At 46.1% G+C, this 15692-nt stretch overlaps 2 protein-coding genes across 3 annotated transcripts in view; one reads left to right on the forward strand and one right to left on the reverse strand.

Annotated features, from left to right (window-relative positions):
• The window catches only part of PYGL (glycogen phosphorylase L), a 62521-nt gene extending 47025 nt beyond the window's left edge, over positions 1 to 15496 (forward strand). For both annotated transcript variants that reach the window (XM_063118273.1, XM_063118272.1), the window contains exons 18-21: positions 1541 to 1748; positions 7212 to 7346; positions 10316 to 10382; positions 14376 to 15496. In XM_063118273.1, coding sequence (XP_062974343.1) covers positions 1541 to 1748; positions 7212 to 7346; positions 10316 to 10382; positions 14376 to 14576 — 611 coding nt within the window. In that variant the 3' untranslated portion in view covers positions 14577 to 15496. The remainder of the gene's footprint in view (positions 1 to 1540; positions 1749 to 7211; positions 7347 to 10315; positions 10383 to 14375) is intronic.
• Positions 15497 to 15498: 2 nt separating this feature from the next.
• The window catches only part of ABHD12B (abhydrolase domain containing 12B), a 34951-nt gene continuing 34757 nt past the window's right edge, over positions 15499 to 15692 (reverse strand). Inside the window, exon 13 of the mRNA XM_063118274.1 lies at positions 15499 to 15631. Coding sequence (XP_062974344.1) covers positions 15607 to 15631 — 25 coding nt within the window. The 3' untranslated portion in view covers positions 15499 to 15606. The remainder of the gene's footprint in view (positions 15632 to 15692) is intronic.

Below are 15692 nucleotides of genomic sequence, written 5' to 3' on the forward strand. Positions count from 1 at the left end.
CTGTACGGTGGCAAACCACAATAAATCATTGAAATCCGGCATAGCGTAAAAACCCAAGCAGCATGTAACCAGAACAGCACAGTACAATGCAGAAGTGATTTCTGTACTTCTTATGAAAACAAGTGTGTTAAAGAGATTTCCAAAAATCATAAACAATATACCCATCAAAACCATTCTTAAAATGGTTAGTGTTAAAACATCTGTTCGGTAGAGCAGAGAGCATCAGGTCAGTCTTGGCAGAAGTTGGCCTTGTCTTACCTCCCAAAAGTCCAGATGAAGGGGAGCCATGTGAAACTCCCATGGAAGTGCATTCCCAAGCTCCAAAGCCACCACCAAAAAGGCCCTGCTTCTTGTGAAAGCCAGTCTAGCGTTTCAAGTTACGGAGAACCTGCAGCTCAGTCTCATTGTGGAGTGTGTGGGAGGGTGGAGTGGGGGGATCATATGTACTGGACCCTACTCAGCTAGGTTAGGCCTCATCTAGAGTATTGCGTCCAGTTCTGGGATCCACAATTCAAGAAGGACGCAGACAAGCTGGAGCGTGTTCAGAGGAGGGCAACCAGGGTGATCAGTGGTCTGGAAACAAAGCCCTATGGGGAGAGACTGAAAGAACTGGGCATGTTTAGCCTGGAGAAGAGAAGATGGAGGGGAGACATGATAGCACTCTTCAAATACTTAAAAGGTTGTCACACAGAGGAGGCCCAGGATCTCTTCTCAATCCTCCCAGAGTGCAGGACACAGAATAACGGGCTCAAGTTAAAGGAAGCCAGATTCCAGCTGGACATCAGGAAAAACTTCCTGACTGTTAGAGCAGTACGACAATGGAATCAGTTACCTAGGGAGGTTGTGGGCTCTCCCACACTAGAGGCCTTCAAGAGGCAGCTGGACAACCATCTGTCACGAATGCTTTAGGGTGGATTCCTGCATTGAGCAGGGGGTTGGACTTGATGGCCTTATAGGCCCCTTCAAACTCTACTATTCTATGATTCTAAATGGACCAAGGGTCTGGCTCTTCTAATGCAAGATCTGGGGCCCTTGCCCAGGTGGGCCTATCTCTAACAGCGCCCATGCTCAGGCAACTTCACATACCCATACTAATGGGAAACTCATTTTCTGACTACCGAATCTTACGTAGTCAAAATGGCACCATCCACACACCAAAGAAAGGTGTCTGCATGCTTTGGGAGAACCCCCAGATTTGCGGAACTACAAAGAAACTTTAGGGAGGGCAACTCAGGCAGGCCCTCTCCCAAAACAGCCTAGTGAGGGCGGAGCATGCTCAAGACGGGCTGTCGCAGGTGGGCGGGAATGGGATGGAAGATCACGGAAGAGGGAAGGGCTCTCTGTTTGGGACCCTGAACAGAAGCGCCCCGTGCTGCAACATTTCGTTGCAGGCCTTGCTGGTATAGCTTCATATTTTATTTCACAGGAGGGCTTGTAAGTGTGGGGGTTTGTTACCTGCCTTCGGGATCGGGGTGGACCCAAATGGAAATGATTGAAAAGCGTTATTGCAGCCACTACTAAGACCACGTCCTCTTGGCAGTGATCCCAGCCACGGATCTGTCGGAGCAGATTTCCACGGCAGGCACCGAAGCCTCAGGCACCGGCAACATGAAATTCATGCTCAACGGGGCGCTGACCATTGGGACGATGGACGGGGCCAATGTGGAGATGGCGGAGGAGGCCGGAGAAGAGAACCTCTTCATCTTCGGCATGCGGGTGGAGGATGTGGCGGAGCTGGACCGGAGAGGGTGAGTGTGGCGGGGAGGCCAAGTCCCCGCGTGTGTCCACATCTGGAACTAAAGTGGAACGACCACCTCAGCTGGAAGAACCATCTGTCAGGGATGCTTTAGGGTGGATGGAAACAAAGCCCTAGGAAGAGAGACTGAAAGAACTGGCCATGTTTAGCCTGGAGAAGAGAAGATTGAGGGGAGACATGAGAGCACTCTTCAAATACTTAAAAGGCTGTCACACAGAGGAGGGCCAGGATCTCTTCTCGATCCTCCCAGAGTGCAGGACACGGAATAACGGGTCAGAAGCCAGATTCCAGCTGGACATCAGGAAAAACTTCCTGACTGTTAGAGCAGTATGACAATGGAACCAGTTACCTAGGGAGGTTGTGGCATCTCCCACACTAGAGGCCTTCAAGAGGCAGCTGGACAACCATCCGTCAGGGATGCTTTAGGGTGGATTCCTGCATTGAGCAGGGGTTGGACTCGATGGCCTTGTAGGCCCCTTCCAACTCTGCTATTCTATGATTCTATGGGTGGTGGGGAATCCCACCCATCCCTCCGGTCCTCTTTGGCTTGAATTCGCTTCCAAACCCCTGAATGGCACAAGGTTTGCCCAAGGGCATGAGCACCCTTCTTTAGTCATGAAGGGAAGATCTGGCAGTCCTTCCGCTATGTTTTTAAATGAGTTGGACAAAAATATATACATTTAAATTATTTTTATCCCACTCCCTGGCCAAAAAGTCTCCCGGAGTGGTTTACGAACCGTCAATTAAAGTAGACGGTCCCTGCCCGCAGGCTTACCGATCTACAAAGACACGACACTCGAGGAAAAAAGGAATGGTATGGGAAGAGGAAGAGGAAAAAACGAATTAGTCTTTCTGCCCAGAGAGCTTTGGCTATTGAGCGGTATAAAAATACAATAAATAAATAAATGACGACCCCACTTCCTTTCTCTCAGGATGCCTCTGTGCTGCCTGCTGGAATGGCTGGTGGCAGCAACAGTTACATAATGTTGAGTATATTGGAACGAATACTGTCAGTGTTGTGAGCTTGACAACACTCATGTATGTCCACACACCACCCTGAAAGGCCTGATCTAGAAAGCTAAGCAGGGTTGGGGGTGGTTAGTACTTGGATGGGTGGCCACCTGACGATCCCAAGCGTTACAGGCCTTTGGGCCTTTGATCTATATTGTATTACAAACGCTAATACAATTTGCTGGATAAACAACAAATTGGGGTTGGATAAATTCCTGGAGGAGAAGGCTGTCAATGGCTATTAGTTGTGATGGCTATGAGCTACCTCCAGTATCAGAAGCAGTAAGCCTGTGTGCACCAGTTACTGGGGAACATGGGCGGGAGAGTGCTGCTACGCCCAGGTCCTGCTCTGTTGTTCTCTGGATGATGGCTGGTTGGCCACTGTGTGAACAGAGTGCTGGACTAGAATCATAGAATAGCAGAGTTGGAAGGGGCCTACAAAGCCATCGAGTCCAACCCCTGCTCAATGCAGGAATCCACCCTAAAGCATCCCTGACAGATGGTTGTCCAGCTGCCTCTTGAAGGCCTCTAGTGTGGGGGAGCCCACAACCTCCCTAGGTAACTGGCTCCATTGTCGTACTGCTCTAACAATCAGGAAGTGGATGGACCCTTGGTCTGATCCAGCATCAGGGCTCTTATGTTCTTATGTTATTGCCTTTACAAAAGATGGAAATTAAATGCTGAGAATACAGATACCAAGTATGCACGTGAGACGTTACTAAAAGCATCCAAAACTAAAATGCATGTGGGTTGAAGTTGCTTAAACAACCCAATTATGTCTTCTCACTGTAAATGGGGATGTTTTTTTTTTTTCTATTACTATTTTGCCTGTCTTGCTATTGCACCCTGGCATATAATTATTTAGGGGTGTGGTGGCGTTCCTCTGCCTCCCTCTTTTTAATTAGGGCTTTGTGGTAGTCCGGAGGGAGAGAAATGAGGGTGGCGATGGGGTGAGGATAAAATATAAATGCACATAATTATGACGCGCAGCCAAGCACCTCCAAGGCCAGGCGCTCTGTGATTAACTTCAGGAGGACAAACTCTGCCCTTGAGCATCAAGTCTACAGAGAGGCCTCTTAGAGAAGGAAGAGGAGGGTAGTCCTTTTGGAGTTCCATGCTTTCAAATGCTGATTCAGCACTTAGTGTGGATTGTGAAAGACCAGCCCATCCAGAGCTGCTGGGACTTAGGCAGTGTGGCCTAGTGGTTAGAGTGTTGGACTGGGAGTTGGGAGATCCGGGTTCCAGCCCTCACTCAACCATTGAAGCTCACTGGCTGACTTTGGGCCAGTCACAGACTCTCAGCCCAACCTACCTCACAGGGTTGTTGTTGTGAGGATAAAAAACGGAGCGGAGGAGAAGGATTATGTACGCCACCTTGGGTTCCTTGGAGGAAAAAAGGCGGGATATAAATGCAATAAAATAAATAAAAATAAAATGTCGGTGGGGCGGCAGAGTGGATTTATTTATTTATTTATTGCATTTTTATACTGCCCAATAGCTGAAGCTCCACTGCCTCCCCATGACATCACTCATCACTGCCCCCCCATGACATCGGAGCCACCAGCTCCCACTGATCCCGAGAAAAGGGGCAGAGACTGGCATGACATGAAAGCTTTCATGGTTTGTAATAGTTTGATATAGTGAAGTAAACTTATGCATCTGTCAAGAGTTGGACCCATGTGTCCACCCCATCTATCAAGAGCTGGCACCCTAGGCATGGTCCCTGCCATGGCGGTGCACCCGTATCGCCCCCTGAGGGAGGCGTCTACCCACTCCATTCCCCCAAGGGAGGCTGCCCCATGGTGGTTAAGCCGGAAAGCCGGGCTGTGTTCAGAAGACACCTTAAACCATGGCTTTAACCATGGTTGGTTAAGCCAGAAAGCTGGGCTGCCCCATGGCAGGAGGGAGGGAGGGACAACCATATAACCAGTGGCGTCACAATCAATTTTGAAGTGCAGGCCCAGATCACCACAGTCCAAATAGCCTCGCTCCAGGAGAGTCCAAAAATGCAGTCCGTATTTTTTATCCGTATCAAGGACCCAGTTCTCCCAGTTTTCCTCTCCACTGGGCCCAAGTGTCTTGTAAAGCTTTATTGCCCCTTCAGGACCAAGCCATCCCCAAATACTTTGCATTACAACAGAGAATATATTATTGCAGGGAAAACATATTTGCCCTCCTGCCAGGACTTTCAGCTAAGCTCAAGGAATTCGGGCCTGAGTTCGATCCCAGCGGAAGCTGGTTTCAGGCAGCCGGCTCGGGTCGACTCAGCCTTCCATCCTCCCGAGGTCGGTAAAATGAGTACCCAGTTAGCTGGGGGAAAGGTAATAACGGCTGGGGAAGGCAACGGCAAACCACCCCACTATAAGGCCTGCCAAGAAAACGTCAGTGAAAGCTGGCGTCCCTCCAAGGGTCAGTAATGACTCAGTGCTTGCACGAGAGGTTCCTTTCCTTTTTCCCCCTGCTAATAAAACAGGCCTGATGCTGCCTTGTTCTGAGCCGTAGCTCTACTACACCACTGCACGGACCCGGCTTCAGGAAGCATGCCACCTAGCCTTCAAACACAAAGACTCATTTATTTATCAATGTTAGGTTACTAACCAGGACTGGCCGATAAGATAGGGTGACCATATGACCGGATTTGACCGGATTTGTCCAGGGTTTTGATGGCAAATCCGGGAGGGGGAGGGGAAATCTGGATTTTTTCCGAAGAGCAGCTCTAATGGGAATTAACAAAAATGCTTATAACTCCATCATTTTTTAAGATAAAGACATGAAACTTGGCACAATGGTAGCTCTTGGGAAGGGCTTTAGTCATACCAAATTTGAAACAGATCCGTTCATCCATTGTTTTTTTAGGAATTTTTTAAAATTTGAGGTTTTAAAATTATTATTTTTAAAATTGTCATTTTTAAAGTAAAAGAGATGAAACTTTGCACCATGAAAGGATTTAGGTAGAGCTTTAGCCACACCAAATTTGAAACAGATCCGTTCATCCATTGATTTTTTAGGAATTTTTTAAAAATTGAGGTTTTAAAATTATTATTTTTAAAATTGTCATTTTTAAAGTAAAAGAGATGAAACTTTGTACCATGATAGGATTTAGGTAGAGCTTTAGCCACACCAAATTAGAAACAGATCTGTTCATCCATTGATTTTTTTGGATTTTTTTTAAAAAATAGGTTTTAATTTTTTTTTTTAACTGTCATTTTTAAAGATAAAGAGCTGAAAGTTGGCACCATGATAGCTTTTAGGTAGAGCTTTAGCTGTACCAAATTTGAAATAGATCTGGGGGCAGTAGCAAACCCTGTTAACAACAGTAGCTTGCAATGAGTGAAGATACAGTCAGAAAAGATATTTGAGGGAAGGGGAGAATGTAACACACAGAGTATAGCAAAAGCTTCAAAGTACAGCAAAACCTACAAAAGTAGGAGTGAGTGAAGTTAATTTCAGATACATTGAATCTCTTTATTTCAGTGATTTTAACATTAAGATGTTATGTGGAACCGATTTGTCTTAAATGTGTGCTGTAAAATCAGACATGTGACCAAGGCTATGTTTGGGTGGGCATGCCCCCTTGGTACTGGACACGCCCCCTTGGGGGCGACCATGTTGTCCTCCTTTTTGGTTTCCAAAATATGGTCACCCTACGATAAGATCATGTAATTCTGGTGCTTCGTAGGCCGCACTGGCTTCTAGCCCAAGCCCCATTCGAAGTGTTTGTGTTGACCTTTAAAGCCCTAAAGCAGCCTTCCTCAACCTGGGGCGCTCCAGATGTGTCGGACTACAACTCCCAGAATGCCCCAGCCAGCTGGCTGGGGCATTCTGGGAGGTGCAGTCCGACACATCTGGAGCGCTCCAGGTTGAGGAAGGCTGATCTAAAGGAACATCCCATCCCGTAATATGTACCTGCTCAGACCTTAAGGTCATCTTTGGGGACCCTCATCCAGGTGCCCTTGCCGAAGAAAGCTAGGCCTTCTCAGTGGTGGCTCCCATTTATGGAACGACCTCCGCAGAGAGGTTTGCCTGGTGCCTACATTGTTAGCTTTTGGATGCCAATGCAAAGATATTTCTGTTCTCCCAGGCACTTCAGAGACCTCATTCTAGATTTTTATGGCTGTTTTATCTGTTCCTGTGCTGTTTGTTTTATAATGCATTGTATTCTTTTGAATATTGGTGTCGTAGATTATATTTTTTTTACCTGCATGGCACTGCAGTCTTTCAGTTGTTTGCAATCCGCCCAGAAAACGGTGGTTATTGGGTGAATTAAAAATACAATAATTATATTCATTTTAAAAACTACATTTAGCATTAAATAAAGGATGTTGCTCTTGGAACGACAAGATGGCTGTGGAGGCTTTGTGATTGTGGCTTCAGCCGCACATGCAAGCAGGACATCTGAGATACATATTAAAGATTTTGCACCCCCAACCCCTTTCTCTACCAGGTACCTTGCTCAGGAATATTATGACCGGCTTCCTGAACTGAAGCAAGCTATCGATCAGATCAAGAGCGGCTTCTTTTCACCCAAAGAACCTGACCTCTTCAAAGATCTGGTCAACATGCTGTTCCACCACGACCGGTGAGTGGGCGTTAATTCTGGTTATGGCTTTGGGTTGGGACACCATCATTGGCCCCCTCTGTAACTTGCCGGACTCGGCGTGCCGAAGCTGGCTTTTCCCGGCCATCTGGCTTTGCCGAAGTGCAAGTTGTGAAAAGCCCTTCTCCTGTGCAACAGGCTGCTTCTCCATCGCGCCCAAGGCACACTACTACACAATATATATATATACGGGGGGAAATAGTAATTGTTAACCTTATTTATTTACAAATATACCTGATGCATCACCTGCACGATCATAGATGGCAACTCTGCATACAATTTACTCATAAGACAATCCTCTTTTTACAATAAATACTTTCTAATACACTATATAGGGGAGCCTCATGTGGCGCAGAGCGGTAAAGCAGCAGTTTCTGCAGCTGAGACTCTCCCCACGGCCTGAGTTCGATCCCAGCGGAAGCTGGTTTCAGGCAGCCAGCTCGGGTCGACTCAGCCTTCCATCCTCCCGAGGTCGGTAAAATGAGTACCCAGTTAGCTGGGGGAAAGGTAATCACGGCCGGGGAAGGCAACGGCAAACCACCCTGCTAGAAGGCCTGCCAAGAAAACGTGAGCAAAAGCTGGCGTCCCTCCAAGAGTCAGTAATGACTCAGTGCTTGCACGAGAGGTTCCTTTCCTTTCAATACACTATATACATATATCACAGTCACAGTTTTAAGATACAGTCAAGTGCTGGTAATGACATCAAAGCAGTACTGTTTCAGCTATATTTCTAGTACAAGATTGCGTTTGTTTATTTTCTTAATTCTTATCAGCGTTATGAACTTACATTTCTACTACAAGATTGTGTTTGCCATTCGCGTTTCTCCAGGCTTGAGGCATATCGGCGGTTGTTCATTTTGGAGGCTTCAACCCTACAATAATCTTTTGGAGGTGTCTAATCCACAATAGTTAACTGGGTTCAGCTGACTCGTCGTTGGTTGTGTTTCTTCCGTCAAAGCTATTGCGAAAACAGGATAATAATCCGGAGACCTGTCAAGTTCATAATGCTGATAAGAATTAAGGAAATAAACAAACACAATCTTGTACTGAACACGTGTTCAGCATGTTCGGAGCGTGTTCAGAGGAGGGCAACCAGGATGATCAGGGGTCTGGAAGCAAAGCCCTATGAAGAGAGACGGAAAGAACTGGGCATGTTTAGCCTGGAGAAGAGAAGATTGAGGGGAGACATGATAGCACTCTTCAAATACTTAAAAGGGTGTCCCACAGAGGAGGGCCAGGATCTCTTCTCGATCCTCCCAGAGTGCAGGACACGGAATAACGGGCTCAAGTTAAAGGAAGCCAGATTCCAGATGGACATCAGGAAAAACTTCCTGACTGTTAGAGCAGTATGACAATGGAATGAGCTACCTAGGGAGGTTGTGGGCTCTCCCACACTAGAGGCCTTCAAGAGGCAGCTGGACAACCATCTGTCTGGGATGCTTTAGGGTAGATTCCTGCATTGAGCAGGGGGTTGGACTCGATGGCCTTATAGGCCCCCTTCCAACTCTGCTATTCTATGATTCTATGAAATATAGTTGAAACAGTACTACTTTGATGTCATTACCAGCACTTGACTGTATCTTAAAACTGTGACATATGTATATTGTGTATTGGAAAGTATTTATTGTAAAAAGATGATTGTTTTATAAGTAAATAGTATGCACAGTTGCCATTTATTTATTTATTTATTTATTTATTACATTTCGATACCACCCAATAGCCAAAGCTCTCTGGGCGGTTCATAAAAATTAAAACCATTCAAAGTATAAAACAACTGTATAAAACCATAATATAAAATACAATACAATCTATGATATTTATACAATCTATAAATAGACATTAGATTATTTATACTACTGCCTTCCTTCTTTTTGTATGCTTCTCCATCGCAACGTCTTGTCACTCGCCAGTGGGACCCAGAGTGGAGGTTACCAGGGGATGGGGGAGGGGCTGTTCAGGGAGGATCGGATCCTGTATTCCATGTGCCCGGAATCGTATTGTGTGGGCACCGCATTTCCAGAAGAACATCGACTGGTTAGAATGGGGTCAGAGGAGGGCAGAAAAGATGATCCAGGGACTTGAGGACCTGCCCTGTGAGGACAAGCTGAAGGAACTTGGGATGTTCAGTCTGCAGAAAAAGAGACTGAGGGGAGACAGGTGAGCAGCGTTCAGGGACATAAAAGGGTGCCACAGGGAGATGGTCAAGAATTATTTTCCATGGCCACAGAAATTAGGACCCAAAATAATGGGTATAAGTTACAGCTACTTAGATGTCGTTTAAATACAAGGAGGAACTTCCTGATGGTAAAATCTGTACAACAGTGGAAGAGTCTCCCTACGGAGGTTGTGGGCTCTTCTTCTCTGGAGGTTTTTATGAAGAGGCTGGACAGCCACCTCTCATGGATGGTGTAATTGGTTTTCCTGAAAATTGCAGAGGGTTGGAATAGATTATCCTTGAGGTCCCTTCCAATTCCACAATTCTATGGACCCAACCCGACCCCTCCAACACAAGATCCCTGGGTTTCATGGCAATCCCTGGGATGTTGAGATGTTCTGTACGGTGGAGTACAAGATGTTGTGAATCAATAGACAGGTGTAAATAAAAATACATCATGGGCAACCCCAACCTTCCTCAAAATGGCGCCCTCCAGATTTGTTGGGACTGTAACTCCCAGAATCGGAGATTCTGGGAGTTACAGTCCCAACATATCTGGAGGGCGCCATTTTGAGGAACGCTAGGCTCCTTGTTGTCTTCCCAACAGCATCTGCCTGGCTCCTCTTGCAGCCAAGCTCTGGACATGATGGCATTTGGCATAATCCAGCAGTCAAGAGAGCCCTGTTGAGGATCCAGTATTTTCTGATGTTGGACTTCAGGCCCCTTCTAACTCTCTGAGCTGGGTGTGCCAACCTTTTCAACCTGTGTCTGGCTTCTTCCCTTCACTTCCACATAGATTTAAAGTCTTCGCAGACTACGAAGCTTACGTCAAATGTCAAGACGACGTCAGTCAGCTCTACATGGTAAGCTGGGTGTTGCAAATAAGAAGCCACACAAGCCAACGGGGGCTACCATTGTTGCTTCACCTGAGCCTTCACTCGGGCGTTGGGAGTCAGAACGAGGGAGAGTCACGTCATTTTTAAGCTCCTACAATTTGCAGGAGGTTCTGGGGGCAGAGAGAAGACACGAGACCAGGTGTGTGCCAGTGGCGACAGGAGGAAGGGACCCCTTGTGAGGACGCCCAGGCGCCTGTGACTTTCACAACTGCCCTTTTGGACAGACGGACGTGAACCAAATGGGGCAAATTGCAGCTTTTGAGAGAATGTATTTATTTATTTATTTATTTATTCCCTTTTTATACCGCCCAACAGCCGAAGCTCTCTGGGCGGTTCACAAAAATTAAAACCATAATAAAACAACCAACAGGTTAAAAGCACAATTAGAAAATGCAGTATAAAAAGCACAACCAGGATAAAACCACGCAGCAAAATTGATATAAGATTAAAATACAGAGTTAGAACAGTAAAATTTAAATTTAAGTTAAAATTAAGTGTTAAAATACTGAGAGAATAAAAAGGTCTTCAGCTGGCGACGGAAGGAGTACAGTGTAGGCGCCAGGCGGACCTCTCTGGGGAGCTCATTCCACAACCGGGGTGCCACAGCGGAGAAAGCCCTCCTCCTAGTAGCCACGTGCCTCACTTCTTTTGGCAGGGGCTCACGGAGAAGGGCCCCTGTAGATGATCTTAAGGTCCGTGGAGGTACATATGGGAGGAGGCGTTCCTTCAGATAGCCTGGCCCCAAGCCGTTTAGGGCTTTAAATGTCAATACCAGCACTTTGAATCAGGCCCGGATCTGGACTGGCAGCCAATGAAGTTGTAAAAGGATTGGCGTGATGTGTTCTCACTGGCCAGTCCCTGTTAGTAAACGGGCTGCCCTATTTTGTTCCAGCTGAAGCTTCCGGACCGTTTTCAAAGGCAGCCCCACGTATAACGCATTGCAGTAATCCAAACGAGAGGTTATCAGAGCATGGATCACTGTAGCTAGGCTATCTCCATCCAGATAAGGGCATAGTTGGTATACCAACCTAAGCTGATAAAAGGTGCTCTTTGCCACTGAGTTCACCTGTGAAGGGAGATTTTCTTTGGGATATGGCATTTTGGGGTTTTTTAAATTCCTCTCCCTGGCGTCGTGATCCTCAGGCAGTTGCTTTTTTAACCGCCTTGAATCCCAGCACTGGGGAAAAGGCAGGATGATGACGATGATGATGATTTCAAGGAGGCAATCCAATCACAGATCTCCAACCTATTTTTATGAGCTAACTTGCCCCACCAGTACCTGCGTTTAGCCATTTGTGTCCTGAAAGGAACCCACTTTTGCTGCCTGCTTGGCTGCCTGGAATTTTGTTCATCATGATAGGTGAACAAGTGAGCAATTGTTTCAGCGTTCCTGTAGCTTCCAACCATCTCTGTAGGTACAGTCTGTTCTCATCCATCCATCCATTTTGAGATTCTGTTTAAAGATTTGGAAACGGCAGGCATATTTTACCCCACCCCAGATCTTCCAACGTCTCTGGTTTTTGAATAGTGCCTCATTTCCTTTGTTTTTCTTCAAATCAAATCAAATCAAATTAAATTTTATTAAGGCAACCCAGCATGGGTTTTAGCCAGATACACTTTCCCTAGCATCAGCCTCTTCTCCAGGGTGTCCTGTCTTCTCATTATGTGGCCCAAGTACTTCAGTTTTGCCTTTAATACCATTGCCTCAAGTGAGCAGTCTGGCTTTATTTCCTGGAGTATGGACTGGTTTGATCTTCTTGCGGTCCAAGGCACTCTCAGCATTTTCCTCCAACACCACAGTTCAAAGGCATCTATAGTTACATATATATATTTTGACCAACCTGTAATAAGAAAAAAGAAGAAAGCCCAAGCTGCAAAACTGCAAACACAGTTCGCTTGATTAAAAAGCCTCCGTGTTTGTGGTGTGTCCCGATATCAGAACTAACAAATGGACCAGGGGCTTGCTCACACAACCCAGAAAATTAACTAACTATTTAAATTTCCTCAGTTTACTTCCGGTTATGCCTCAGCCTTCCTCAACCTGGGGCGCTCCAGATGTGTTGGACTACAACTCCCAGAATGCCCCAGCCAGCTGGCTGGGGCATTCTGGGAGATGCAGTCCAACACATCTGGAGCGCCCCAGGTTGAGGAAGGCTGTGTTATGGTCTTAACAGCTAATGAAGCAGTTTAAAAGAAGGACTAGAACGTATTACATGTTTGAAAAAGAGTAGTTTATGAATTTCAGTTTGTTGTGTATTACTTGTTTCTTAAATATACTACAGGTAGTTTTTAGATAAACGGCAGTAGATAACTAGCTTTTATCAAGTTTTTTTTTAATTAAGAATCTGCTCAGTAGGAGCCAAGATTGATAGATATGCATAATATTGTAGCTACTCGAAGAAAAAATTATAATATCACAGATATCCAAATTTCAATTATATTTGCATGGGTGTTGTTCTTGTTCTTAACCTTGTATATTAAATAATGGTTTTGTAATCTATTTGTTTTAGCTCCTGAGGAAGGATTCCTCAGAATCTGAAACGTCGAGCATTTTCACATCATTACCAAAAAAAAAAAAAGTTCATTGTTTATCTATACCAGAACTCGTCTCTCTTTTCTCCACCTTCCTACTGGTGCCAGTTCCCTTCATCTACCAGTGTCCTTTGAAAGATCACCAACAGCGGTCCCCAAACATTTTGGGCCAATGGGCAAATTTGGAATGTTGAGTGTTGTGGGTGCTCTCACAAAATGGCTGCCATGAGTGTGGAGGGTGGCTTGCCCATTCCCAAAATGGCTGCCATGGTGGGCCTGACCAGTCACAAAATACCGCATACCCACACTCCGTGAACAAAACCTAAAGACCTAAGGTAAAGTTCACATACCAGGAAAAATCCACAGCAGGCCACAAAAAAATGTACATTAAAAAGCAGGCAAATCATCCTCCATACCAAAATGAACAAAGTAGCTAAGTACGTAGAGTGACCATATGGAAAGGAGGACAGGGCTCCTGTATCTTTAACAGTTCTATAGAAAAGGGAGTTTCAGCTGGTGTCATTTGTATACATATAGCACCTGGAGAAATTCCCTCTTCATCACAACAGTTAAAGTTGCAGGAACTCTGCCCTCTTTTGTAGGCTGACCATATGAAAAGGTGGACAGTGCTCCTGTATCTTTAACAGTTGCATAGAAAAGGGAATTTCAGCAGGTGTCATTTGTATATATAGAGAACCTGGTGAAATTCCCTCTTCATCACAAAGCTGCAGGAGCTATACTAGAGTGACCAGATTTAAAAGAGGGCAGGGCACCTGCAGCTTTAACTGTTGTGATGAAGAGGGAATTTCACCAGGTTCTCCATATATACAAAGGACCCCTGCTGAAATTCCCTTTTCTATGCAACTCTTAAAGCTACAAGAGCAGTCCTCCTTTCCATAGGGTCACCCTATAAGTACACACAAAGCACATTCAATAAAATACAGGCGCGCGCACACACATAATATAGGTAGAACACCTGTCTAGCCTATTAGGCCTCTTCTTATTTACCACTACACTTTACATTTTTGTTTTTTTAATAGCTGGCTGGGCACACTTCAAAACAAACCAGTGCCCAATTTTATTTTCTAATAATCCCTCTGGAGCCTATATGAGGAACAGAGACATTCTTAGAAATAAAGATTTGCAGGAAGCCAGCCTTCTTGTTTTTAAAAAAGAATTCTTAAAAATAATTATAAAAAACCTTTAAAAACCAGGAGGGGCAGAGAGCCTGGACCAGGAAGGTAGCCGTGGCTTAGGGACCTCAAATTAGAATGTCAAATTATGCCTCAGACACCCCATCCCTCAAAGACTTGAAATGAATTGGGGCCTGGCACACAGAGTTGCTTTAGGGCCGACAATGCCTTTGCCTGTGGAAGGAAGACCTTCAGGATTCCAAAGCCAGGTTCTTGACGGTTGTTTCCTTTACAGAACTCGAGGGAATGGACCAAAACGGTCATCAGGAACATCGCTGCTTCTGGAAAGTTCTCCAGCGATAGGACCATCAAGGAATACGCCCGGGACATCTGGAACATGGAACCTTCCGACCTGAAGATCCCGCCACCCAACGTGCCCCGGGATGTTGCCGACGAGATGCTGGCCAACGACACGGCTGAAAAGATGCACGTGTGAACCCGAGCGGACCCCCGAGGGCTGGCTCCACTTGTGTGTAGTGCGCTGTACTGTATGCGGTGGGTGACGCCCGCCCACCATCATTTAACAAAGTACCAGTAGTAAAAGATCTGGGCTCTTCTTTTTCTTTTTCATTCTAAGCGTTGAGGGTGATTGGCGTTGCCTCGCAAATTCTGCAGAAGTGCGAACTAGTTGGGGCGTGTGTCCTCTACCAATGTGAATGCCGTGACTTCCCCCTGGAACTCTGGGAACTGTAGTTCCGCAGAGCCCTTTGGCCTCCTCTAATGGGAACGTTAAACGCTCACCCGAGGGCACGGCCTCCATTTTGGGAGAGGTATTAAAATTGTTAGCAAACCAACAGGACTTTTAATGTTGCTCTCACAGCTATCTAAGTGTCAAGGGCTGAGCGTTGGCTCCAATTTACTTATAATCGGTTCCAAATAGCCGGATCAAAGTGCTTTAAAGGTTTTAATTTCTTTTCTTTTTTTTGGCAGTGTCCCAACAGGTGCTATGTTCGGTGCCCCACGGCGCTAGGGGTTCTTCCTGTAACCTGGTGCCCTCCGGAGGTGTCGGACAACAACTCCCATCATTCCCAGCCGGCTGGCTGGGAATGATGGGAGTTGTTGTCCGACACCTCCGGAGGGCACCAGGTTGCAGGAAGGCTGCCCTACATGCCTGAAATTGCTACACCATGACTACCAAGCTGCACTAAGAAGAGGAAAGCGCGTTCTGCTCAGCTCGTGCTTAAAATACCCATGTTTAGATGCTTTTAGTACAAAACCAAACGTTTTTGCAAGGCTTGAAAGCATCTCTCTGTATGAGCATGAGATGATCCGCCCCGCACCCCACCGGCTGTGTTGCGTCCAGTCCGTGCTTGTTCATTCCCGAAAATTCGCACAGCAAAATAAAATGAAACCCACGCTTCCTTTTCCGCCGTTTATTTTATTCTCTGTGGCAAACCAGTGCAAAAAGTGGGTGGGAATCTCTTCGCTGGTGGTCCCCACGTCAGCGGGCTCCTTTGTTGCTGATGTCACTTGATGCCCTTGAGGAAAGTTCTGTTTGCAGGGAGGGGGAAGAACGGAGAACAGACGGTTTAGAATTGTTTGATTTGGCACC

Source organism: Elgaria multicarinata, chromosome 2 (genome assembly GCF_023053635.1).
Source record: "Elgaria multicarinata webbii isolate HBS135686 ecotype San Diego chromosome 2, rElgMul1.1.pri, whole genome shotgun sequence".
Classification (NCBI taxonomy): Eukaryota; Metazoa; Chordata; class Lepidosauria; order Squamata; family Anguidae; genus Elgaria; species Elgaria multicarinata.